Source organism: Ochotona curzoniae, unplaced genomic scaffold (genome assembly GCF_017591425.1).
Source record: "Ochotona curzoniae isolate NIBS_2020 unplaced genomic scaffold, NIBS_Ocur_1.0 contig_3819, whole genome shotgun sequence".
NCBI lineage: Eukaryota > Metazoa > Chordata > Mammalia > Lagomorpha > Ochotonidae > Ochotona > Ochotona curzoniae.
In genome coordinates, this window is record NW_024466004.1 from 28,968,929 (window position 1) to 28,995,392 (window position 26,464).

At 46.2% G+C, this 26,464-nt stretch overlaps 1 protein-coding gene across 1 annotated transcript in view; it reads left to right on the forward strand.

Moving 5' to 3' along the window:
• The first annotated feature begins 1,847 nt into the window (after positions 1-1,847).
• MTO1 (mitochondrial tRNA translation optimization 1) overlaps positions 1,848-26,464 on the forward strand; it is a 29,146-nt gene continuing 4,529 nt past the window's right edge. Inside the window, exons 1-10 of the mRNA XM_040983633.1 lie at positions 1,848-2,162; positions 4,214-4,413; positions 4,495-4,612; positions 12,479-12,768; positions 15,382-15,494; positions 15,593-15,783; positions 16,011-16,141; positions 17,425-17,629; positions 19,424-19,595; positions 23,099-23,217. Of these exons, the coding sequence (XP_040839567.1) occupies positions 1,946-2,162; positions 4,214-4,413; positions 4,495-4,612; positions 12,479-12,768; positions 15,382-15,494; positions 15,593-15,783; positions 16,011-16,141; positions 17,425-17,629; positions 19,424-19,595; positions 23,099-23,217 (1,756 nt within the window). The 5' untranslated portion in view covers positions 1,848-1,945. The remainder of the gene's footprint in view (positions 2,163-4,213; positions 4,414-4,494; positions 4,613-12,478; positions 12,769-15,381; positions 15,495-15,592; positions 15,784-16,010; positions 16,142-17,424; positions 17,630-19,423; positions 19,596-23,098; positions 23,218-26,464) is intronic.

Sequence of the window (26,464 nt, forward strand, 5' to 3'; positions counted from 1 at the left end):
TTTAAAAATACATATTTATTTTTTCATTTATTTGAAAGGTAGAGTCACATAAGGAAATAAGGAGAAACAGAGATCTTCCATCCACTGGTTACTACCCCTGTATGGCCACAATCGACCTCCAATTGCCAGGTCTAGGCCAGGACAATGACAGGAGCCTGGAGCTTCTCCCAGGTCTCCCGTGTAATGCAACATCCCACAGGTTATGTCATTCCTCGTCTTTCCAGACACTTACGCAAGCAGCTTGGTCAGAAACAGAGCGGCTCGCAAATGAACTGACACCCATACGACATGCTAGTACAGCACACAGGTGGTGGTTTAACCTGCTATGTTATAACACTGATCCAAATAAATCGCTATTTAAAAAAAAAAAAAGAAAAGAAAATAGCAGCTGGCATGGTTGTACAACAGGCTGATCCTCTTCCCCATAGCGCCTGCATTCCCATACAGATGCTAGTTTGTACCCAGCTGCTCTACTTTTGACCCAACTCTCTGCCTGTGGTCTGGGAAATCAGCTGAGGATGACCCTGCATCCACTCAGGAGACCCACAAGTTGTTTCTGGCTCCCAGCTCTGGATCAGCTCAGCTCTGGCCATGGTGATTGTTTGAGGAGTGACCTAGAGGACATAAGACCTTTCTGTAGCTCTCTCCTCTCTGTCAAATCTGCCTTTCAAATGAAAAATAAATCTTAAAAAAAAATTAGAAGCAACTTACATGCCCATGAATTGAAGTTGACTGAATAAATCAACCCCAGCTGAATACTATACAACATAAAAACGTGACCTAGATTCCCACATACCGTGCAGGGAATGCATTACAATATTGCTAAGTAGGGGCTGGCATTGCAGGCCAGTGGGTTGTACTGCTGTTTTGTGGTTCTAGTGTCTGATGTGCCAGTTGGAGTTCCAGTTGCTCTGCCTCTGATGGAGCCTTCTTTCCATGTGCCTGGGAAAGCAGATGACGGCCGACACTTGCATCCCTGCCACGCGCAGGGGAGAGCCAGCCGGAGGGCCCGGCTCCTGACTTAAGTCTGGCAAGGCCCTAGCTATCACAGCTATTGCAGCCATCTGGGGAGCAAATGCAGAAACGCAAGATTCTCCTCCCAACCCAGAACGCATCATGCTGCCTTTTGAAAAAAAAATTTTTTTTTAATATTGTTAAGTTAAAAACAAACTGCCAAACAGTAAAATCACAACTGTATATATACAGATTCTAATAACATAGGCATACACACAGAAAAATTAGGCAATAGCAAGAAAGAAAAGAAAAAGATAAAAAGCAACAATGATCATGGTGTAGGGATGGAAACTCCACGGAAGCAGTATGTTCTTCACGTTTTCAAGTTTTGTCTTTAAACTGTGCACAAAAAAACATCTATTTTCTTTTTCTCTTTGCTTAGAACATCTATTTCTCAGTTACTAAAGCAACTTTATTACTCAATAATTTTAATAATTAGAGTAATAAAACTGACACATAGCATAACAGATCCTCAAAACTGGGCATTTAACCTCGAATCCAATTCCCCTACTTAGCAATCATAACTATATTTGAACTCATAACTATATTTGAACTCCTTTAAAATCTCTTCCTATTTTCAGTTTTTTATAGACAGAAGCCAAGGCAATGGGGCACGAGAAAATTCAAGCACTCTAACAAGGTAACGTGATCGCGTCCGTAGTTTGCAGATGGACACCTGGCGATTAGAGTTGCCGGAAAGGCGATCAGGGCGACCTTCAGTGGGAGCTCGTCACCACCGCGCCTAGGTAACCAGGGACGCCGCGCCACGGCCTGCCCCAAGCCGCCAATCAGCAGTGACGCTGCACCCAGACGCTGCGCCGTGACCTCAAGGCAAGATGGCTGCGCCCGGCGGCTTTTCCCTCGTCTAGGGGCTTAGTGCCTCGCCCGAGTCAGGCTCCAAGTCAGGCAGCGTATCACGCTTACTTCCAGAATGTTCTCAGTCCGAGGCTGCGGCCGCTGCATCGCCGCGTCCCTCAGCAAACATCCCCTTCCGTTGGCCCAGTTCAGCGCCGGCAGCGCGACTCCCCGGACTCGGCACTTCGACGTGGTCGTCATCGGTGGAGGCCATGCCGGTACCGAGGCCGCCGCCGCCGCGGCTCGGTGCGGCTCCCGCACTCTGCTGCTCACGCACCGCGTGGATACGATCGGTGAGGAGCACGGGTGGGTGCTGCTTGGCTTGGGGCTGCCAGTGCCGGCGCCCGGTGGGGTGACCTGCTCGCTCCCCAGCCCTGTGGTGGCTCCGGGGATCAGGCGGGTAACCGGGCTGGTGACGGAGCTGGCGGCGAAGCTTCTTAGTGTGCTGGTGCTCTGCCTTTCTGCTGCCTTGTTGCTTTTCGAAAACACATGCTACTCACTGCGTCCTGTATTCCTCAGGTTCCCTCCCAACCCTCTCAAGACTCGATGGTGCTTTTTTGTGTTTTGTTTGCTCTTAATTAATGGTGGACACCCGTAAATTAAAGCAAGACCACTCTCTAGCATGACAGGTGCTAGCTTAAACATCAGCGTGTAAGTTGTGCATGTTGTCTTTGGTCACTGCTCGTTTGCTTAGGGATGTTGGCGTTGTGTTGTAATAATTTTCAATGCCGAAAAATTTTTAAATGAGCACTCAGTTCCTAGCTGTGTGGGAATATACACTGTAGGCAGTGACTTTGTTTGGGTGAGAAGGCAGTATGCATACCGGGAAAATTGCACTGTTTTAATACTCATCTTAGTGTGTGCCTTAAAAAAAAAAGACTTGCACTACCTTTGTACTAAAATAGAAACAACCCAATGAACAAAGAAAGTACTAAAGGACTAAGCTCATCATTAAATGCCGTGAGAAATAACATTCTGTCAAACATAAATCAAACATCAAAACCCATATTGTTCTGTTAACACAGTGTCATCTGACTTTTCTGTTTAATTGTATTTCTAATTACATTTAAATAATTCATAAGACAGCATCTTCAAAGCAAGGCTCTTTTTTTTAAGATTTATTTGTATTTTGGGGGGGGGGTGAAGGCAGATATGCAGATAGAAGGAGAGACAGAGAGAAAGCTCACCCATCCATGGTTCACTCCCCAAGTGACCACAACAGCCAGTACTGCACCAATCTGAAGCCAGGAGCCTGGAGCCTCTTCCAGGTCTCCTGCGCTGGTGTAGGGTCCCAAGGCTTTGGGCCGTCTTCAACTGCTTTCCCAGGCCACAAGCAGGAAGCTGGATGGGAAATGGGGCTGCCGGGATTAGAACCTGCACCCACATGGGATCCCAGCGCATCCAAGGTGAGGACTTTAGCCACTAGGCCACCGCGCCGCACCCTATCTCCGTTTTTCAAATAAATTTTAAAAAATATTTTAGGTAACCACATGAATGCAGTCTCTAAGAATGAGCAGAATTGGTTTTTTCCTTTTCTTTTTTAAAGATTTACTTATTTTTACTAGAAAGGCAGATTTACAGAGAGAGGGAAGAGAGGAAGATATTCCACCGAGTCACTTTCCAATTGGCTGCAGCTGCTGGATCGGAGCTGATCAGGAGCCAGGGACAACTTCTGGGTCTCCCATGTGGGGACGGAGTACCAAGGCTTTGGGCCGTCCTCGATTACTTTCCCAGACTATAAGCAGATAGCTGAATGGAAAGTGGAGCAGGTGGTATATGAACTCATGCCCATATGGGATCCTGGCATTGCATGCAAGGTAAGGATTTAGTTACTGAGCCATTGCAGCAGGTCTGAGAGACATCATTGATTATAACAATGAGTGCCAGGGAACACTTTAAAACTGTGCTTGTTAGCCTAGTGGCTAAAGTCATCTCCTTGCATCTTCCAGATTCTGTATGGGCACTAACTCACATTCCGGCTGTTCCACTTCCCATCCAGCTCCCTGTTTGTAACCTGGGAAAGCAGTAGATGATAACCCAAAGCCTTGGGACCTGTTACTCTTAGTAACTTTGACTTTCAAATAAATAAATCAATTTTAAAAAAAAGCAGAAAATGAAAGGACTCATTTGGAAATGCAGACAGTGGTTTGTCTTCGGGGTGCCTAGACAACTCTTGCATCTCAATGGTACTTTGGAACTTTCTTTGTTGTATATGTTTCAGGTTTCCTGGTGTTTCTTGTTTATTTGTAATATGAAATGATTGTAGTAAATACATTTTTGTATTAAACAGCCATTGTTTGCAAGGTGCTCATGTATTTGTTTTGTTTATGTCTGTTCTGTTTAGGTCAGATGTCCTGTAATCCCTCCTTTGGTGGCATTGGAAAGGGGCATTTAATGAGAGAAGTAGATGCCTTGGATGGTCTGTGTTCTCGCATCTGTGACCAGTCTGGTGTGCATTACAAAGTGTTAAACCAGCGAAAGGGGCCAGCTGTGTGGGGTCTGAGAGCGCAGATTGATAGGAAACTGTATAAGCAGAATATGCAGGTAAGAACAAGAGCATGGGACGAGAAAGGACTGTTGTGGTTATTTAAATGCTTTGGTTCATTTGGCATTCTTTTTTGACAGAAAGAAATCCTGAACACACCCCTGCTTGCTGTTCAGGAGGGAGCTGTAGAAGATCTGATTCTTTCAGAACCAGAGCCTGGGCACCCAGGGAGATGCCGCATCAGTGGGGTTGTTTTAGGTATGTACTGGTTGTAGATGTATAGAATTCCACATGATTGTGTTTGTTTTAAAGATTGATTTATTTTTATTGGAAAGCAGCATTACAGGGAGAGGGAATAGAAAGGTCTTCCATATCTGCTGGTTTCACTTCCCAAATGGCTGCAACAGCTGGAGCTGAGCTGATCAGGAGCCAGGACCTTCTTCTAGGTCTCCCACGCTGGTGCAGGGTCTGAAGCCTTTGGGCCATCCTCGACTGCTTTCCCAGGCCACAAGCAGGGAATGGGAAGGGAAGTGAAGCATTCAGGAAATGAACCAGTGCCCATATGGGATCCCAGTTAAGTCATCACACCAGCCACGTTTTTGTATTTTCTTTGAGGAAAAGCTGTATGAATAATCGTGTTTTCCTTTTCATCCTTACCATCATGAAGCTTATTCAAATTTTGGGTTTGTTATCATCTAGTGTAGGCTTTCACTAAAACAAAATGTTCATTTTAAATGCAAAGCAAAAGAGAGAACAGTGAAATGTCTTGCATTCACTTGATCATTCTCCAAATGCATAGCTGGACCAGCCCAAAGAATGGAGCCAGGAAGTGCATGTGGGTGATATGGCCCAAGCGTTCTATCCATCATCCACTCCCTCCCAGGGACCAGCAGCAGGAAACTAGATCTGAAATTGAGGAGATAGGACTGGAGCTGGCACTGCCAGGTGGGAAGCGGGTATCTTAGGGTGGCTTGTGCTGTGCCACCACTTCCATCTCTCTCTCTCTCTCTCTTGTTTTTTCACTACCCCACTCAAGCCGAACCCCACTCAAACTCCTCCTGCTGCAAGATGTTAGCGGCAGCAGAGCCAGGGCCTTAATCCAGTTCCCAGGTTTCTCTCATGGTGTACTTACTCTGAGGAAAGAGCTCTCTCAGGCCTGGAGAAAGCCTAGGACTTGGTCACTGCCTTTCGGCAGTGACTTTGGCCTGAGTCCCCAGCATTGGGTCTGGCCTGCTGGGGCACCCCGCACAGCTGCCACGCTGAAGGGAGCTGCTTTTGCCCCAACCCTATAGCCAAACACCACAAATCCCATCTCTTAATGTGCTATTTTATACCCTGTGCCTTTTCCCCCGGACTGTGTATTATAATTTCTTTCTTTAAAATTCTGACTTTAATTTGCTTAAATGTGTATCCTCTTGTTTTATTACCTTTTGGGGAAGGGAGGGATATTTGTTTATTTTTTAAAAGGCCAGTAACAAAGAAAGGCACAAGAAGAGACAATTTCCATCTGCTGGTTCACTCTTCAAATGCCCACAGTGGCCAGGGCTGGACCAGGCTGAAGCCAAGAATGTAGAGTTTCACTTGGATCTCCCACATGGGTGGTAGTTGCCCAAGTTCGTGTACCATCATTTGCTGCTTTTCCAGGCGTGTTAACAGGGAGCTGGATCAGAAGCAGAGCAAACAGGACTTGAACAAGCGCTCACATGGAATGCTGGCATGCCAGACTGAGGCTTAAGGGGCTGTACATACACATACACCAACTCCTGCATAGTCTTTTTGTGTGTTTAAATTAAGCCTTGAAATTTGTGTTGGGAAGATGGCTATCTCGCTTCCTCAAGATAGATGCTTCAATTTTTTTCTAAGTGTTTATTCTATTGGCATCTACTTGAAAAGCAGAGTCATAGAGGGAGAGAGATCTTCCATCCACTGGGTCACTTTCCAAATGCCCACAACAGCCAGACCAATGCCAAGGGCCCAAATTCCATTCAGAAATTCACTTACTGAGCTGATTTCTAGGATGTATTGTAAAGAAATTGGATGAGAAGCAGAGCAGGGGTTGGCACGACAGTGTAATACTCCGCCTTGTAGCACCAGCATCCATCCCGTATGAGTGCCAGTTCCTGCTCTGACTGTTGCACTGCTGGGACAGCTCCCCACATGTGGACTGGGAAAGCAGCAGAGGATGCCTCAAGTTCTTGGGCCCTGCACATATGGGAGACCAGAACAAGCACATGGCTTCTCGCTACTATTTTGGATCGGCTGTGGCTGTTGTGCCTACTAACCTATTGTGCCAGGCCCAATACTAGTTGTTTTTTTTTTTTTTAAGATTTATTTATTTGTCTTAGCACTGTTGCATGGTGGGTTAAGCTAACACCTCAATGTCAGCATCAGAGCAGTGTTCCACTTCTGATCCAGCGCCGTGCTAATGTACTGAGAAAACAGCAGAGGATGCCCAAGTACATGGACCCTTACCTTCACATTGGAGACCTGGCTCTAGTCTTCAGCTTCTCCCTGTCCCAGCCTGTTGTGGCTATCTGGGGAGTGAACCAATGAATGGAACATCGATCTCTCTCTCTTTCTCTTTCTCTCTCTCTCCTTCTCCCTCCCTTTCTGTAACTCTGCCATTTAAATGAACAAAATAAGACTTTAAAATTACTTGTTGGAGGGCCCAGCGCGGTAACCTAGTGGCTAAAGTCCTTGCTTTGCACACGCCAGGATCCCATATGTGCTCCCATCCAGCTCCCTGATTGTGGCCTGGGAAGGCATTTGGGGATGGCCCAGAGCCTTGGGACCCTGCACCCATATGGGAGACCCAGAAGAATCTCCTGGCTCCTGGCTTCAGGTCAGCTCAGCTCCGAGTGACCATTGTGGCCACTTGGGGAGTGATTCAGCAGATGGAAGATCTTCCCCTCTGTCTCTCCTCCTGTCTATAGATTTGACTTTCCAATAAAAATAAATCTTTTTTTTTTTTAAATTACTTATTGCAAAGACAGGATTGCTGAGTGATAGAGTCAGAGCGAGATCTTCGATCCCCTGGTTCTCTCCCCAGTTGGCCGCGATAGGGCTGGGCCTGGCTGAGGGCAGGGGGCAGGGGCTTTGTCTGGATCTCCCATGTGAGTGGAGGGGCACAGATTCTTGGGCCCTCTTTTACTGCTGTCCCAGACGCATTAGCAGGATCAGAAATGAAGCAGCCAGGACTTGAACTGGCTCCTCTGTGGGATGCTGGCACTATAGGTGATTTAGCCTGTTGTGCCATAATAACAGACCTATAATTAAAGACAGTGGTGAGGGTTATTCAGGTGGTGAGGAATACAGACATAGGAGAGCCATATTCAGGGAGAGCTGGCCAGGAAGGAGAGTGCCATCCTCCATCCTCGGAGTGCATCTGCAGAGAGCAAGAGTGGGAGAGAGCTGTGTAACTTTTTATTGTGATGAAAGATACATTATAAAAAATTTACCATTTGATCATTTTAAGTGTGCTAATCGGTGCCATTAAGTATTCATTGTTGTATAATCAGTACCACTACCATCTTTTTTGTCATCTCAAGCTGAAATTCCATATACATTAAATGACCATTAACTCCATCCCCTGAAGAATGAACTTCTATTATTCTGTGAGGTAGAACTGGGACAAAACCTTGATATGTTAGTTTCATCTATTTCGTCTTAGCCACAGATTCCCTCTGCATTCCTCAGTTCTCTTTCTCAGTTCTCTAATCTCAGTTTCTCTGTAAGGCAAACTAATTTTACTCCTCATGGTATCTCCCTACAGACACTTGAGTGTCAGTTATTTTCCGTTTGCTGAGTCAGTTAACATTCTTTCAACTGCTTCCTTTCTCCCAGAAATATGCTAGAGTATGTCCGAAAATTCATGTGACAGGGCTAAGCATGTGAATGGGAACCTCTGCTCCGCTGGCTTATTTTGGCTGATGAGTGGCAGGGTGCAGCCTGGCCAGACTGCTTAGAAAGCAGCCGGCACCATCTTGGCTTGAGTGATCAGAATGCCCATTGTCTACTGTCACCGGGCTTTGCCGGTTCGCCACCTGCCAACTAGTTCCAGGGACTTGGGGGTGAGGAATTACTGCTTAGGGACATCCATGGATAAAGCTACCATACATGTAAGTGAGGATTGAATCCTGAGGGACTCCCAATGTCAGGGCCACTGTTCTTGCAGGTTAAGTGAGGGGACTGAGACCTGGTGGTTTGGAGGAGAGAGACTGGAAGATCTATATGGGTAGAATGATTCGCCATCCCACATGGGAGTCCTGAGTTGGGCTTACTAGTGCAGAACATTGCTGACCACCACACGTCAGCTCACATGAAAGCTAGGCCTAGGGGCCTGTTTAGCAGTGCTAAATCCCAGTACCTGACTGAATGTCAGAACAGAGGATTAGTCATGTTAGGCAGGGTCATTACACTAGCCACATGCGAGCAAACCAGATCTGGGGATAGATTTTGTGGGTAATAAGTGGCCCCAACCCTTTGGAAATACAAGTCTGACTTGTTAGCTCAAGAGTAGGAGTGGTGATGAGCTGAATAGGCTGGCCAGGTCCAGGCTGCAACATCTGCATGTGTATCCTAAAACTGTGTGTGGTGGGCTGAGCCTCGACATTCATAAGCCCATACAAAGGCCAAGATGGAGAGGCAGACTGTGCCAGGCAAGGGCCTAGCACACGTTGGCATGCGTGAGATTCGAGTCTGGGAGTGGGCCGACTGGGGCAATTGGGAAACTCTTAGTGGGTCATAGCTCCCATTGGTGAGCACATGGTTAACACCTGGGGGTTGGGCAAGCTGGGCAAGGAAGCTCCATCTATTGGCAGGTGTATGGATGGTCTTCGAAGGGGGAGGACTAGGCAGGGCTGAGCAAACCTCAGCTCACTGGCAAGTGCAGAAACCAGACTGGGCTAGGCCATCACACCTGCCAGTTTGCATGAGCTGTAGATGAGAGCAGACTGAGCAGGACCAGGTTCCAGCACCCGCCAGTGAGAGTTGGGATTTGGGGCAGACTGGGTCAGGCCAAGCTACAGCATCCAAAGGCAAAGACCAATACAGATAAAGGACTATGCTAAGCTGGGTCAGAGCAACCACTGGAACATGTGAGATCTGTCGCTGGGAACGGACCACAGATCTGTTGGGGATCTGGTTGAGGAGTTAAGGGAATGCCTTGGCTGGGCTCTGGGTCCCACTGGTGAGTGCGGGGGCCAGGGTGGGACCTGCTGTCTGGTGTGGACATACCTGTAGTGTCCCTCTGCATGGCTGTGGACTGGGTCTACGGTGTGCCAGCCTGGGACAGACTCTAGCACCTACTGGTGCTCATGAGAACCAGGGTAGGTGTAGCATGGGCTGGGCTAGGTCTCTGCTCCTGCTGAGCCATGTGTGAGCTGTGTCTGGGTGTGGACCAGTCTTGCTTAAGCTGTAATACCCAACAGTAAAAACTGGAATGGGTGAGAGCCGGTCAGGAAAGGCCACTGTTCCTGCTAGGACAGGAGGTGGACTAAGTAGGGCTGGCCCATGAACCCACCAGTATGTGCAAATTCTGGCATTGGGAGAGGTTCTGATAGAGGAGCTTGGGGAACTCCGCTTTTGGGACACAGTCCCTGGAAGTAAGCACAAGAACCAGGATAGGGAGCAGCCCAGACCAGGCCAGGGAATGGTATCCAACAGCATACATTTGGTGCAGGTTGGGGGCGAAGCAGGTTGGGCCAGTTCATGTCACCCACTGGTGATTTTGAGCACCAGATTGGAGTGTGGGTCAGGCTGGGTTGAGTCACAACACAAGCCAGTTCACATGAGGGCCAGAAATGGGGGCCTACTGGGCTGCGCTAGGCTGTAGCCCCTACCAATATGAGCTGGAATTCCATCTATCTGAAGCCAGGAGCCAGGAGCTTCTTCTGGGTCTCCCACACAGGTGCAGGTCCCACAAAGCCTTGGGACCCTGCACCCACGTGGGAGACCTGGAAGAAGCTCCTGGCTCCTAGCTTTGGATCGGCTTAGCTTTGGTCGTTGCAGCCACATGGGGAGTGAATCAGTGGATGGAGGATCTTCCTTTCTGTCTCTCCCCCTCTCTGTATATCTGACTTTCTAATAAAAATAAAACAAATCTTAAAAAAAAAAATCAAGTCTGAGAACACCTCAGGTGGAGTTTTTGTGAGTGCTCCAACTGAATCGCTAAACTCAGAACCCCAACATGGAGAGGATTGCAGGTTCCATGGTCTGACCATGAGTGCATGAATCAGAGCTGGGCCTCCTCAGTGGCTTAGATGGAGCAGTGGATTGCATATCCAGGTGCACCTAGAGGAAATGGCAGTACATTGGAGCCAGCAGCAGACACCTGGTACTGTAACAGAGGATGGAGGACAGAATAAATTGATCAACATTCTAGCCAAGTGTTGGCATTGAAAATCTGGGCAAACAGAGACTCTAAGGTGGACTGTGTCAACCAGTGGATTCTGGAGAGATTTCATCGTGCTTGAAGTGGAGAGATGGGCAGTAATTCAGAATTGTTGAACTATCAAAACCTCTTGAGTAGGGTGGAGCTCGCGCCACATCGGGGACCCTGGGATGGTGTTGAATAGCTGTCCTCTATCCCAGGATATGGAGGCGTTTGGGAAGCTTGGTGTGGCTTCTCCCCTTGTCTTCCTTCACCCCAGATGCAGAAAGGAAAAAAAAAAGAATGTGGAAATGGTGGTCTCACCCACTTCCCTGTAGCCCTTGACCCTTTACACCCTAATCAACTATGTAAAAATCATCAAAAAAAAATTGATCTAGCTTCCTGCTATGGTATCTGGAAAGGCCGAGAAGATGGCTCACGTTGTCACTTCACTTGCCGCCTCCATGGGGAACCCACATGGAGTTCCAGGCCTCTGCCTTTGTCCTGGCCCAGCCGCAGCAGTTGCAGCCGTTTAAGGAGTGTACCAGTGAATGGAAGATCTCTCTTTCTGTCTCTGTTGTTCTGCCCTTCAAATAACTAAGTTTTTTGGGTTTTTTTCTTTTTCTTTTTTTTTTTTTTATTGCAAAGTCAGATATACAGAGAGGAGGAGAGACAGAGAGGAAGATCTTCCATTCGATGTTTCACTCCCCAAGTGAGCACAATGGCCTGTGCTATGCCGATCCAAAGCCAGGAGCCAGGAACTTCTTCCGGGTCTCCCACACAGGTGCAGGGTCCCAAAGCTTTGGGTGGTCTGCGACTGCTTTCCCAGGCCACAAGCATGGAGCTGGAAGGGAAGTGAAGCAGCTGGGATTAGAACCGGTACCCAAATGGGATCCTGGCGCATTCAAGGTGAGGACTTTTTGTTACTACACTATTACGCTGGGCCCAAATAAATAAATTGTTTAACAAAGAGGGGAGGAGTCTTCAAAAAATTCATGAAAGACATTTATTTTTATTTGAAAGGTAGATTTTATGGAGAGAAGGTCTTCCATCTAATGGTTCATTCCCCAAACGGCCACAGTGGTCAGAGCTAAGCTGATACATAGCTGGGAGCCAGGGGCTCCCACACGGATGCAAGATCCCAAAGACCTGGGCCATCCTCCTCCAGACCACAAGCAGAGAGCTGGATCAGAGGTGGAACAGCTAGGTCATGAACTGGTGTCCATAAGGAATGCGGGCTCTAACAGGTGGAGGATTAGCTTGCTATGCCACCATGCTGGACATGAAAGATGGATTTTTTTTTTTTTTAAAGATTTGGGCCCTGCGCAATCAGCTAGTGGACAAGGTCCTCGCCTTGCACACACCTCAGTCCCATATGGGCACTGGTTCTAATCCTGGCGGCCCTGCTCCCATTCAGCTCCCTGCCTGTCTTGGGAAAGCAGTAGAGGATGGCCCAGAGCCTTGGGACCCTGCACCTGCATGGGAGACCTGAAAGACACTCCTGGTTCCTGTGCTAATGAAAACCAGTCATGTTCCATTTGCACCCCTGCTAACAGTTAGGACATTATTTTACTGGAGTTGGTGCAGTGATGTATTGGGTTTGGGTTCCTAATTTCGGTCTACCTCAGTCCTGTCCATTGCAGCATTTAAGGAGTGAACTGGCAGATGGAAGGTTCTCCTCTCTCTCTCTGTAACTCTATTTTTTAAATAAATAAGTAAATAAAGAATGTTACTCTGTCCTGCCCGTTATTTAGTGGATGGAAGCACAGTACATGCGGAGAGTGTCATTCTGACCACTGGGACGTTTCTGAGAGGCCAGGTTGTAATTGGATTGGAGACGCATCCGGCAGGACGCCTAGGAGATCAGCCTTCTATAGGATTGGCTCAAACTCTTGAGAAGTTGGGGTTCGTAGTGGGAAGGTTGAAGACTGGGACTCCACCCCGAATTGCCAAGGACTCCATTAATTTCAGCATTCTAAACAAGCAGACACCAGATGATCCTCCCGTACCCTTCAGTTTTCTCAACGACACAGTGTGGATTAAGGTAAGGTAATTTATGAGCACCTAGAATAACTTGACCATTCACAGCAAGGAGAAGACTAGTCCTTTTTCACTGTTGCTTAAGGCACAAAGAAATGATCTGTAAAAGGAATAGCTGATTTGACGAATCCAGTGTTGCCCACAAATTCTTGGGTTTCACTACCTGTGCAGTTTGATTTATTTTGTACAACAAACTGCTTGGGGGCAGCATAATGGCTCAGTCAACTGATCCTCCACCTGTAAGCACTGGCATCTCATGTGGATGCCAGTTTGTTTCCTGGCTGCTGCACTTCCCATCTGACCCCCTGCTTGTGGCCTGGGAAGGCAGTGGAAAATGGCTTAAAGCCTTGGGACCCTGCACCTGCGTGGGAGGCCCAGAGGAGGCACGAGTTTGCTTGCATGTTTGTTTGTTTATTTCCCCCAGAAAAGACATTATGCTTGCTTTTTTTTCCTGGAGCATTTGAAAGTAAGTTGCAGAGATCATGAGCTTTTTTTTTTTTTAAAATATTTATTTTTATTATTTTTTTATTGGAAAGGCGGATGTACAGAGAGGAGAGACAGAGAGGAAGATCTTCCGTCCGATGATTCACTCCCCAAGTGAGCGCAACGGGTCGATACTATGCCGATCCGAAGCCAGGAGCCTCTTCCGGGTCTCCCACGCGGGTGCAGGGTCCCAAAGCTTTGGGCCGTCCTCAACTGCTTTTCCAGGCCACAGGCAGGGAGCTGGAAGGGAAGCGGAGCTGCCGGTATTAGAACCGGCGCCCATATGGGATCCCGGGCGTGCAAGGCGAGGACCTTAACCACTTGCGCCACCGCACCGGGCCCGATCATGAGCTTTTGCCTGTAAGTATTTCAGACCATATCGCAACTCAGCACAGAAACATCCTGTTACCTAACCTAATGATGAAGTTGGGGGATTTGGCATTGATAGAATGCTGCTATCATTTTTTTTTTCAAATTATTTATTTAAATAAAACTTATTTGAGGGTTTGGCACGGTGGCTCCGCAGGCTCATCCACGTCTTGCAGGATGTACATCCCGTATGGGCACCAGTTCATGCCCTGGCTGCTCCATTTCCTTTTCGTTTTTTTTTTTTTTTAAGATTTATTTGTTTTTATTGAAAAGGCAGATATACAGAGAGGAGGAGAAACAGTGAGAAAGATCTTCCGTCCGATGATTCACTCCCCAAGTGAGCGCAACGGCCGATGCTATGCCGATCCGAAGCCAGGATCCAGGAACTTCTTCCAGATCTCTCACTCGGGTGCAGGGTCCCAAGGCTTTGGGCCGTCCTCCACTGCCTTCCCAGGCCACAAGCAGGGAGCTGGATGGGAAGCGGGGCTGCCGGGATTAGAACCGGCGCCCATATGGGATCCCGGTGCGTTCAAGGTGAGGACTTGCAGACAGGGGATTAACCCATGAACCATTGAACCCCCCCCCCCCCCGGCCACACCACCAAGCAAGTTATTTTGTGCTTTCGTAAAATGCAGTTTATGATGGTACTTGGTTAAAGTGTGCATAGTTTTAAAAAGTTTTTATTGTAAATTTCCAGGCTTACACCAAGTATGGAAATATTTTAGTAAATCTGTGTCCATCACCCAGCTTCATGAAATAGCATTTTTGGCATCCTTGCTACATCTTTCATCCTAAATACTTTTCTTTTTCATGAGTTTTAAAGCAACGACCCTAGAAGTGTGTGTGTGTGTGTCTCTGTGTGTGTGTGTGTTTTCATGGAGTTTAATGAAACACAACCAGGGTTGGCAGGGCCTTTGTATAGGTATCTTTAATAGCTATGAACTTTAAGGGAGAAAAGAATTTATCACAGCTGGGTCCGGTGCGGTAGCCTAGCAGCTAAAGTCCTTGCCTTGCACATGCCAGGATCCCAGATGGGCGTCAGTTCTAATCCCAGGAACACTGCTTCCCATCCAGCTCCCTGCTTGTGGCCTGGGAAAGCAGTCAAGGACAGCCCAAGCCTTGGGACCCTGCACCCATGTGGGAGACCCAGAGGAGGCTTCTGGCTCCTGGCTTTGGATTGGCTCAGCTCCAGCCAATGCTGCTTGGGGAATGAACCAGAGGACAAATATTTTCCTCTCTGTCTCTCCTCCTCTCTGTATAATCTTTCTGATTTAAAAAAAAAAAAAAAAAAAAACTTCTTAAAAATTATCACAGCTAACATCTAATATTTAGTGTTTAATTGTCCCTAATTATGTCAAAAATGTTTTTACAGAGTTTTGATTTTAACCAGAAGTCAAATAATATTCATATTGCATTGGCAAATATGGTTTGTAATAGTACCTTTACGTTTTTAACATTTATATATTGAAGAAATGGAGTCATTTGCATCCAGAATTTCCACATTCTGGTTTTGTCTGATGGTGCTCCCGTGGGATTCTACTTCTCCATCCTCCTTCCTATAAGCTGATGGCAGAGCTCGAGGCTTACATATGCTTAGATATAGCTTGTGGGTGGTTTGTTTTTGACAAGAAAGACTCATAGGCCTCACTGGGCATGATATGTGGATTTACTGTCTAGAAAATAAGCATAGATTGTGTGGAATTTGAGTAAGAGACAAATTAGTATGGCCGCCGCACAGGCTTACGTCTGGTTACTGTTTTTTCAGCCGGAAGATCAGCTGCCGTGTTACCTGACTTATACCAACCCTCAGGTGGACAAGATTGTCCTTGAGAACCTTCACCTGAACAGTCACGTTCAGGAAACCACAAGAGGGCCCCGGTAAGGACGGGGACTCGCCAGTGCTCAGCTGCTTGGAGGCATCATGGCAGCCCTCTTCGCTTCATTTCGGTTTTTTCAATTTCATTGTCCTGTTACAGATACTGTCCCTCCATTGAATCGAAGGTGTTGCGTTTTCCAAACCGTCAACATCAGGTTTGGTTGGAACCTGAAGGAATGGACTCTGATCTCATCTACCCTCAAGGGTTATCTGTGACACTTCCGGCCGAGTTACAAGAGAAAATGATCACGTGCATCAGAGGCTTGGAGGAAGCGAGAATGGTCCAGCCAGGTAAAGAGCACGCAGCTCCCTTCTGGGTAGCTCCACTTCGCGCTGTCAGCGAGGAGGTGTTAACTGCAGTCAGGTTGATTGCTTGGAGTCTCAGGAGATGAAGCCCAACATATGTAGGCTTAAAATAATCTTGAGTGTTGAAGGGCATTTGGTGATAATCTTTACATCTCTGCTGTGAAGCCAACCCAGCTCCGTTTTTGCTGTCTCATGCTTGATTCTTTGGTTAGGCTACGGTGTTCAGTATGATTACTTCGATCCCCGTCAGATCAGTCCTTCGCTGGAGACTCACCTGGTTCAACGACTCTTCTTTGCGGGACAGATAAACGGCACCACTGGCTATGAGGAAGCTGCAGCTCAAGTAAGAGGCTGTGCAAGTGTTACTGCAAGCCGAAGGAGACTGTTTAACTGGTGTTGTTAATTCAGATGTCTGAACAATATAGATCTTGGATAAAACTTCTAGCTGAAGAGAATACTGTTGCTGTTTCAGGATATATACAGTGGCTGTTGTGTGTAATTGGTTTTTTAAGATTTATTTATCGAGAAGTCAGATATAAAGAGAGGAGACACAGAGAGAAAGGTCCTCTGTCCATTGGTTCACTCCTCAAATAGCTGTGATCGCTGGAGCTGAGCCATTCCAAACCCAGGAACCAGGAGCTTCCTCCATGCCTGCCATGTGGGTGCAGGGTCCCAAGGCTTTGGGCCATCCTTGACTGCTTTCCCAGGCCACAAGCAGGGAGCTGGATGGGAAGCAGGGCTGCCAGGACACAAACCAGCACCCGTATGGGATCCTGGTGTGTGCAAGGTGAGGACTTCAGCCTTTGGGCTGTCATACCAGGCCCCAGTAATTGAGTTTAAAAAACACCTGACTGGACCCAGCATGGCAGCCTAGTGGCTAAAGTCCTCACCTTAAACATGCCAGGATCCCATATGGGGACTGGTTCTAATCCTGGCAGCCCCACTTCCCATCCAGCTCTCTGCTTGTGACCTGGGAAAGCAGTAGAAGATGACCCAAAGCCTTGGGATCCTGCACCGGTATGGGAGACCTGGAAGACTCTGGGCTCCTGGCTTTGGATCGGCACAGCTCTGGCTATTGTGGTCACTTGGGGAGTGAATCATCGGACGGAAGGTCTTCTGTCTCTCCTCCTTTCTCTATGTCTGACTTTGCAATAAAAATGAATAACCTAAAAAAAAAAAAAGAAAGAAAAACACCTGTGACTATTATTATTTTCCAGATTCCTAGATCTGGTATTGTATTTTGACTATATTAATTGTGTTGTCTCTGAAATTAAAAAGATAAGTAAGTTATTTTAACAATTTTATTGGAAATTACATTGTTTCTTATAAATGGGTATGTTAATAGGTGAGAAAATCTAGAAAAGTCTCATGTGAATTTTTTTTACATTATTTTTTTTTTTAAGTTAGCCCTCAGGCTCATCAGGAAAACTAGGTGTTTCTGAAACAATGAAATGTAAGCAGGCTAAATATTCAGAAAAAATATGGGTCCCTTGTGGGACCCATATACATCCTCGTGGACAGTCTGCTTTCTGCTTATCCTGTGCTGTCCTTTTCTTGTAGTGTTCTGGTAGAATAGCTTTTTGTTCAGCCCATAATGGCCTTTTAAACATTTCAGTCCTCTTGTAGGGTGTGATAGCTGGGATCAACGCCAGTCTCCGTGTGAGCCGCAAGCCTCCGTTTGTCGTCAGCCGCACAGAAGGCTACATCGGAGTCCTGATCGATGACCTCACAACGCTGGGGACCAATGAACCATACCGCATGTTTACCAGCCGAGTAGAGTTCCGTTTGTCATTGCGTCCGGATAATGCTGATACCCGGCTCACGTTCCGAGGTAAACACACTGAGCCATGAACTGATTAACTCCTCTTTGAAAGCTCTTACGGATGTTGTGGTACAGTGAATTCAGCTGCAGCTTGGGATGCCCACATTCCATTTCAGTGTGGCTAGTTTCATTCCCAGCACTTCCACTTAACCTGGTTTCCTGCTTATGCGCCTGGGAGGCAGTGGATGGTGGCTTAAGTACCTGGCCTCTACCACTTACGTGTTTGACCTAGATAGAAGTCCAGTCTTCTGGCTTTGTCCAGACCCAGCTGTGATCTTACAGACATTTGGGAAACCAATCTCCAAGTGGAATATCTTGGTCTCTTTCCCTGTCTCTGCCTTTCAAGTAAATAATATTTGAAAAAAAATTTATTGTGTGGGCAGCACACTCGTGCTACAAGTTAATCCTCTGCCTACAACTGCTGGCATCTCATAAGGGTGCTTGTTCCTGTCCTGGATGCTCCACTTCCCATCTGACTCCTGGCTTATGGACTGGGAAAACAGCAGAGGTTGGCTCTGGTCCTTGAACCCCTGCCCCCGCACCCCCATGTGGGAGACCTGGAGGAAGCTCCTGGCTTCATGTAGATTCAGCTCTGGTTATTGTGGCCATTCGGGATTGAACCAGTAGAAGGAAGATTTTTTTCTCTCTCTCTTTCTACCTCTCTCTAGCCCTCCATCCCTCTGTCTCCTTTTTTGTAAATCTGCCTTTCTAATAAAATACATTTAAAAAAAAAGAGAGAGAGATCTTTCATTTTTGGAAAAACAGAGTTACAGAATAAGAAACAGAGATCTTCCATCTGCTGGCTCACACACAAATTACAACAGCTAGGGCTGGGCCAGAGCAAAAGCCACAGAAACTTCATCCAAGTGCTCCCTATAGGAGCATGTGGACCATCTTTCACTGCTTTCTTAGGCACATTAGCAGGAAGCTGGTTCAGAAGTGGACTAGTTGGGGTTTGAAGTGTTGCTGATAGGAAAAGCCTGTATTACAGGCAATGGCCTAACCCACTGCTGAACAGCTGCATAACACCAGCCCCGTTAATAAATTATTATAAAAAAGAAAAAGAAATAGGCCATGTGATGGCTAAATCCTTGCCTTGCAAGTGCTAGAATCCCATATAGACACTGGTTTATATCGCTGCTGCTCCACTTCCCAACAGCTCTTTGCTTGTGGCCGGGGAAACAGTGGAAATTGGCACCAAAGCCTTGGGACCCTGCACCTGCATGGGAGACCTGGAAGAAGCTCCTGATTCCTTGCTTCAGATTGGCTCAGCTCCAGTCGTTGCTGCCACTTGGGGAGTGAACAAATGATGGAAGATCTTTCTGTCTCTCTCTGCTTCTCTCCGTAAATCTACCTTTCCAATAAAAACAAATAAATCTCTAAAAACAAACAAAAATCTTTCTTAACAATATTAAAAATAAAAATTGGGAAAGGGACCTTCTTGGTTCCAGCATGATGGCGTAATAGGCTAATCCTCTGTCTGCAAGCACAAGCATTCCATATTGTGTTGGTTCATGTTCTGGCTGTTCCACTTCTGATCTGGCTGTCTGCTTATGGTCTGGGAAAGCAGCAGAGAATGGCCCACATCTTCGGGCCCCTGGACCCATGTGGGAAGTCAGGGAGAAGCTCCTGGCTTCGGATTAGCTCAGCCCTGGCCATTATTGCCATTTAAGGAGTGAACCAGCAGGTGGAAGACCTGCTTCTCTGTCTCCTTCACTATGTCTTATAAATAAATCTTTAAGAAACAAAACAAAATAAACAACAGAAAAGCTTCTTAATTTATTTCTCCTCACTGTATCCTAGGGTATGAGGAAGCTGGTTGTGTGTCCCAGCAACGATATGAAAAAGCTTGTTGGATGAAATCTTCTCTAGAAGAAGGCATTTCTGTGCTGAAATCCGTTGAATTTTCAAGCTGTAAGTGGAAAAAGTTAATCCCAGAGGCTTCTATAAGTGCTACAAGAAGTCAGCCTGTGAGGTATGTGCATTTGATATAGGCTTTTCTCACTTTTTTACAGAAAAATGAGATCATTTCAGTGACATTACCTGTAGAGCCTCTACTTAAACATTTTATTTTTATAAATCTATTTATTTGTTTGAGTTACACAGAGGGAGGGAGAGCGCTTGTGCTCATGGCTGGTTCAGGCCAAAGCCGGAACCCGGGAGCTTCATCCACCTGGTCTCCCACAGGACTCACAAGGGACCAGCGAACTGAGTCCTCTACCATTGCCTTTTCCCAGGACAGCAGGAAGTTGGACTGGAGATGGAGCAGCTGGGACATTAACAAGCACCCATATGGGACTTCGGACTTGCAGACATTGGTTTTGCCCACTGTGCTACAACACTCGCCCTTATCTAAAATTTTGAATAAATGTAACTTGCCTTCAGTTCCTTTTCAGAATCCTTTAGATGTAGCTCATTCATCTTCAGTATTAAGAATATGTATATGGGTTTAATGAGTAGAAAGAGGAGTTCCGAGACCCCAGACATAAATGCTACTTGTTTTAAGTCAGCACACATTGCATGTGTTTGTTATATCTTTGTACTCCAAATATATGGACAGTTATTGACTGTTAATAAAAAAAAAAAAAGGAAGTTTAAATAGGTGGAAATAAAATTACTTACACAACATTTGAAATTGATCAGGGCCAGTGCTCTGGCATGATAGCTTAGGCCTTAGCTTGTGGCACTAGCATCCCGTATGGGTGGCAGTTCGGGTCCCAACTGCTGCACGTCCTATCCAGCTCCCTGCTAATGTGCCTGGGAAAGCAGCAGAGGGTGGCCCATTGCTCTGTCCCCTGCAGCCATGTGGGAGACCCAGAAGAAGCCCTGGCATGTGATTTCAGACTGGCCCAGCTGTGGCTATTGTGGCCATCTATGGAGTGAACCAGAGATTGGAAAATCTCTCTCTGTTTCTCCTTTTCTGGGGTAAATCTGTCTTTCCAGTAGAAATAAATCTTTTTTTTTTTTTTTAAAGTGTGTCATGCAAAAGTTAAAGTTGCCACGTCCGATGCCCATATCTTACATTGGAGTGCTGGTTTGAGTCCAGCAGTTCCACTTCTAGTCCAGCTTCCAGCTAATGCATCTTAATAGGCAAGAGATAATGGTTCAAGTGCTTATGCTCATGCAGGCCACATGGAAGGCCCAGAGAGAATTCCAGGCTCCTGGCTTTAGTCTGAACATCTCTGGGTATTCCAGGTATTTGGGAAATAAAGCAGCAAATGAAAGATATTTTTATTTCATGTATGTGTGTATGTTCCTGTGCATCTGTCTTTTAAGAAAATGATAATAAAATTTTTAAGATGTAGACTAATTGGACCCAGTCAATAACCTACTGGCTTAATTCTCGCTTTGCACATACTGGGATCCCATACGGCCACCAGTTCTAATTCCAGCAGCTCCACTTCCCATCCAGCTCCCTGCTTGTGGCTAGGGAAAGCAGTGGAGGACATCCAAAAGCTTTGGGACCCTGCACCCACATGGGAGACCCTGTAGAGGCTTCAGGCTCCTGCGTTTGGATTGATTTTCATTGGAAAGAAAATCTTTCTGTCTCTCCTCTCTATAAATCTGCTCTGCCTTTCAGAAAAAATAAATAAATCTTAAAAGCAAAGAAAAAGAGTGAACCCTACGGTCAGTTGCTGAGAAGTCTCGGGAACACTGTTTTCTGTAGCACTTGCACATTTTTACAGCCCCTCCAGCAGTGCATGAGTCTTCCAGCCTCCTCAGGAGCTCACGAACACATTAGCATTTTCTGTTTGATTTTGCTTTTGTTTTGAATTTTTATTTTATTGTTTATTTAAGAGAGGGGCTGGGAGGGGAAAAAAAGAGAGTTCCTAGTTGTGGTTCACTTACCAAATTTCTGCTGCAGGTAGGGCAGAAGCCAGCAGTCAGGAACTTCAGTCTGGGTCTCCCATATTGGTGGCAGAGACCCAGCCTCCTTAGGCATTACCTGCTGCCTCCTAGGTACACACTACATTAGCAAGAAGCTGGAAGTGGACGTGGAGCCACACTGAAGCCCAGACACTCATGTAGGATGCCGAAGTTCCAAGTGGTGTTTGTAGGTACTGCCATATATGCCTGTGTCCAACTGCCCCAGGTTTTTAATTAGGTCCTTTGTTTCTGAGTTGCAGAAGGTCCTTATAGATCCTGGGTATTAGTCCCTGATGATATGTATAATTTGCAGATATTTCCTCACCTTGTGTAAGCTGCTTTTTCACTTTGATGTATTCTTTGCTATGTGAAGACGTGAAGTTTGCTGTGACCTCTCCCATTTGTCTGCTTTAGCTTGCGTTGCCTGTGCTTTCAATATCCTACCCAAAAAATCGCTGCCAAATCTGGTGTCATACATCTTTCCTGTGTGCTCTCTTCAAGTTTCTTAGCATTTTAGAGCTTACATTTAAGTTTGTAATCCCATTTTTGTGCATGGGATAGGCAGTTTCCATTAGTCACCATGAGAAGATGCCAAAGTGTTAAAGCTACAGGTAGATCAGGTGAAGCTTCCAAAAAAACTTATTGTCACTTGCTGAGATCAAACGAGTGACAGAAAGTTGAGATATGTTTAGTCTGGAAGTGCTGGTGCTTCTTTGAACATTCTAATCTCATTTATACTGCTTTTTGAGTCTTCCCTCTTGATACCACACTCCTGTACCAACTTGACCCCAGGCTCTCTCCTTTCCTACAGTGGGTCCAACTACAGGCCATTTATTGCTGTGTTTATTCCACTCCCCCCCCCCTTTTTTTTCTTTAAGATTTATTTATTTTTACTGGAAAGGCAGATCAGATTTCTTTTTTTAAAGATTTATTTATTTTTATTACAAAGTCAGATATACAGAGAAGAGGAAATATAGAGAGGAAAATCTTCCATCCAAATTCACTCCCCAAGTGACTGCAATGGCCGGTGCTATGCCGATCCAAAGCCAGGAGCCAGGAACTTCCTCCAGGTCTCCCACTCAGGTGCAGGATCCCAAGGCTTTGGGCCGTCCTCAACTGCTTTCCCAGGCCACAAGCGGGGAGCTGGATGGGAAGCGGGGCTGCCAGGATTAGAACTGGCACATTTAAGGCAAGGACTTTAGTCACTAGGCCACTGCGCCGGGTCCTCATATAATATCTCAAAGGGCCCCCAAATAGTGAAAACACTTTTGGAAGAAGAATATGGTTGAGGGGCCAGCATTGTGGAGTAGTGGATAAAGCTACCACCTGCAACATCAGGAAATCAGTTCTTTGCATGAACAGGAGGACAGATGATAGCCGTATCACCCTATTAACAGCTTACTTCTCATGATAAGGAGTTGGGGAGAATCAAATGTCAACTCTGATTGAGGGCATGCTGTGTAACAGGTGCTGCTGCTGTGTGCACGGAGGAACATGAAGATGACCTTTTGGAGCTGTTCATTCTCAGAGTTGGTATTGGCCCAGAGGCGTGCTGCAAGATTGCCTTATATGATACGAGTATCCGCTAATGTGGCTTTTGTGTGTTTGCAGCGCTCTAGATGTTCTCAAGCATGAGGAAGTTGACATGGAGTCTCTGGCCAAGGCTGTTCCAGACCTCTTCAAGAAGTATATTCAATGTAGAAAACTAGCCGAAAGACTGAAAATAGAAGGTAGAAAACCATCTTTTTTGCCCAAGATACTTATGTACTGCCTTTAGCATTTGCATAAGCTATGAAAGGACAGCAAGCCCCTTCAGTGCTCTGTGCCCAGAAAAGCCATCATTCGCACACAGCCAGCGTGGTGTTGGGCGCTGCGCTGCTCACAGGCTGCTCTCCAGCTAGCAGCATTGCCACTCCTCTCAGCTTCTCAGAAATGTGAAGTCTCAGGCTCCATGTCATTCATACTGACAGTCTGCAGTTTAACAAGATCCTGAAGTGTTTTGTTTGTGCCTTTTAATTGAAATGTGCTACAGTAAAGCTCTCCTTGGAGAAAAAAAAAAAAACTAATTTTGTACATTGGGCATTCTCTTCATCTGATAGTGTAACAGTGGGCAAAGCAATACGCTCTTATGCTTTGACAACGTATGGGTTGTCTTCTACCATTGATAAGTACTCATTTTGATTCACGCAAAGAGATTTAGAGTGTGCCCCTACGTGCAACATGTGATGAACTCTCACACTCTTGGTCAGTGTATCAATTGCCAAAGGCCATGTGTTGGTGATTGCATTACATTTTTTAAGTTTTTCATCATAACAGAGTTCAGACATAAACAAAATGATAAGACTGAGCATGAGACTGCCTTTTGCATGCTGATAGGTGTTTTTCCAGGGGTAGAAGTCTGTAATGGAAGAGGCAAGGAATAGGAATGTGTAGGGAGTGGGGCAGGCAAAGTTGGATGACGGTGTGCTGTTCAGATAGGAAACAGAATCCCTCTTGTAGCAGCCAGAGCGGGGAGAGCGTAGCACTGCTCCTAGTGCTGCTGTTTCCTTCGCTTCCGGGGCGGTCTGTCACCTGCAGTGACCTAAGAGCTACACGGCATCCTGCCATGGAAGTTTATAAACTCACCAGGAACTTGCTCTGGTAGTACACTCATGCACGGGAAATAATGTCGACCTTTTATTTTACCACCACGGTTTCTATACTGAGAAAAATTACTTATTAAACACTTAGGGCTGCTATCAACAGGAAATACTGATTAAATTACATGTTTTAAACTTTATTTGTGGTATTTGTTCAGTGAATCATCAGATTCAAGTCAAAATAATCCAGAGCACAAATTTATTCAAAGGAAAGCTTGCCTTCAGCCAGTGTTACTACTGGTTATCTTTGTCTTTTAAACACTCTGGCATATATACCAGCTCTAACAGTCTGTTTGGGGTTTACATTGAGTTAAAATGCAATACACTAAGAGTGTGCATGTGTGTATGTTTTAAGATTTATTTATTTTCATTGGAAATGAGCATTTACAGAGGAGAGTCAAAGATCTTCCATCCGCTGGTTCACTCCCCGAATGGCTACAATAGCCACACCTGAGCCAAGTCAGGCAGCTCTGAAGCCAGCAACCAGAAGCTTTTAGGTCTCCCACGTGGGTGCAGATACCCAAGACTTTGGGCCGTCCTCCACTGCTTTCCCAGGCCACAAGCAGGGAGCTGGATGGGAAGTGGAGCAGCCAGAACACAGACTGGCACCCAAATGGGATGCCTGCACATGCAAGGTAAGGATTAAGCCATTAAGGCATCACGCCAAGCATGCAAAGTGGTTTTTAAGATTACTACTTTGGGGCCCGGCGTGGTGGCGCAGTACTTAAGATCCTCACCTTGCACGCCCAGAATCCCATATGGGCGCCATTTCTAATCCTGGCAGCTCTACTTCCCATTCAGCTCCCTGCCTGTGGCCCGGGAAAGCAGCTGAGGACAGCCCAAAGCTTTGGGACCCTGCACCTGCGAGGGGGAGACGGAAGAGGCTCCTGGCTTCGGATCGGCATAGCATCGGCCGTTGTGCTCACTTGGGGAGTGAATCATCGAACAGAAGATCTTCCTCTCTGTCTCTCCTCTCTGTATATCTGCCTTTCCAATAAAAATAAAATAAATCTTTAAAAAAAAAGATTACTACTTTGGCCCTAGAGGGTGGCCTAGTGGCTAAAGTCCTCACCTCGAACGCGCCAGGATCCCAGATGGATGCTGGTTCTAATCCCGGCAGCCCCATTTTCTCTCTCTCTCTCCCCTCCTCTCTGTATATCTGACTTTGTAATAAAAACAAATAAATCTTTAAAAAAACAAAGATTTATTTTTTATTTTTATTGCAGAGTCAGATATATAGAACAGGAGAGACAGAGAGGAAGATCTTCCATCCAGTGATTCACTCCCGCAATGACTTGCAATGGCCAGTGCTGTGCCAATCCGAAGCCAGGAACCAGGAGCTCTTCCTAGTCTCCCATACGGGTGAAAGGTCCCAAGACTCTGGGTCATCCTCATCTGCTTTTCTGGGCCACAGTGGGGAGCTAGATGGTAATTGAGGCTGCTGGATTAGAATTGGTGCCCATATGGGATCCCAGCACATTCAAGATGAGGACTAGCTGCTAGGCCACTGCACCATGCCCTTGTAAGAAGTTATTGATCCAACTGTGGCAATCTCTAAAGAAGGTGAGACCCAGAATGATAACAGGTAGCCGTGGGTAGAGGGCATTCGTAGAGCCAGACTCAGAGAGATTTTCTGGTTGCAAGTCAAGCTAATAGAAATTCAGGCAACGCCTTTCTTGTATGGGACAGAAAGACCACCTCAGCTTAGGTCATGAAACACAGGTTTTAAGTTTTTCTAAAAGCAGAATGCTTGATTTATAAAATAACTGCTGAATTACAATCTTTTTTTAAAGATTTATTTATTTTTATTAGAAAGGCAGATATACAGAGAGGAGGAGAGATAGAGAGGAAGATATTCCGTCCAATGATTCATTCCCCAAGTGATCGCAGTGGCCACTGCTGTGCCGATCTGAAGCCAGGAGCCAGGAACTTCCTCCAGGTCTCCCATGTGGGTATAATGTCCCAAGGCTTTGGGCCGTCCTCCACTGCTTTCCCAGGCCACAAGCAGGGAGCTGGATGGGAAGTGGAGCTGCTGGGATTAGAATGATACTCATATGGGATCCCTGTGTTTTCAAGGTGCACCGTGCCCTGAATTATATTCTCAATATCAAGATTATTTATTATGGGCTGTCAACTAAGTATCTCTTGTTTTTAAAATTACAACTTCATATGAAGCTAATTTGTGAGACCATTTTTCTTAGAAGAGTTTTCTATCTTTAAAACTAAAAATTAGGGCCTGACACAATAACCTAATGGCTAAATCCTCGCCTTGCATGTGCCAGGATCCCATATGGGTGCTCGTTTGTGTCCCGGATGCTCCACTTCCCATCTAGCTCCC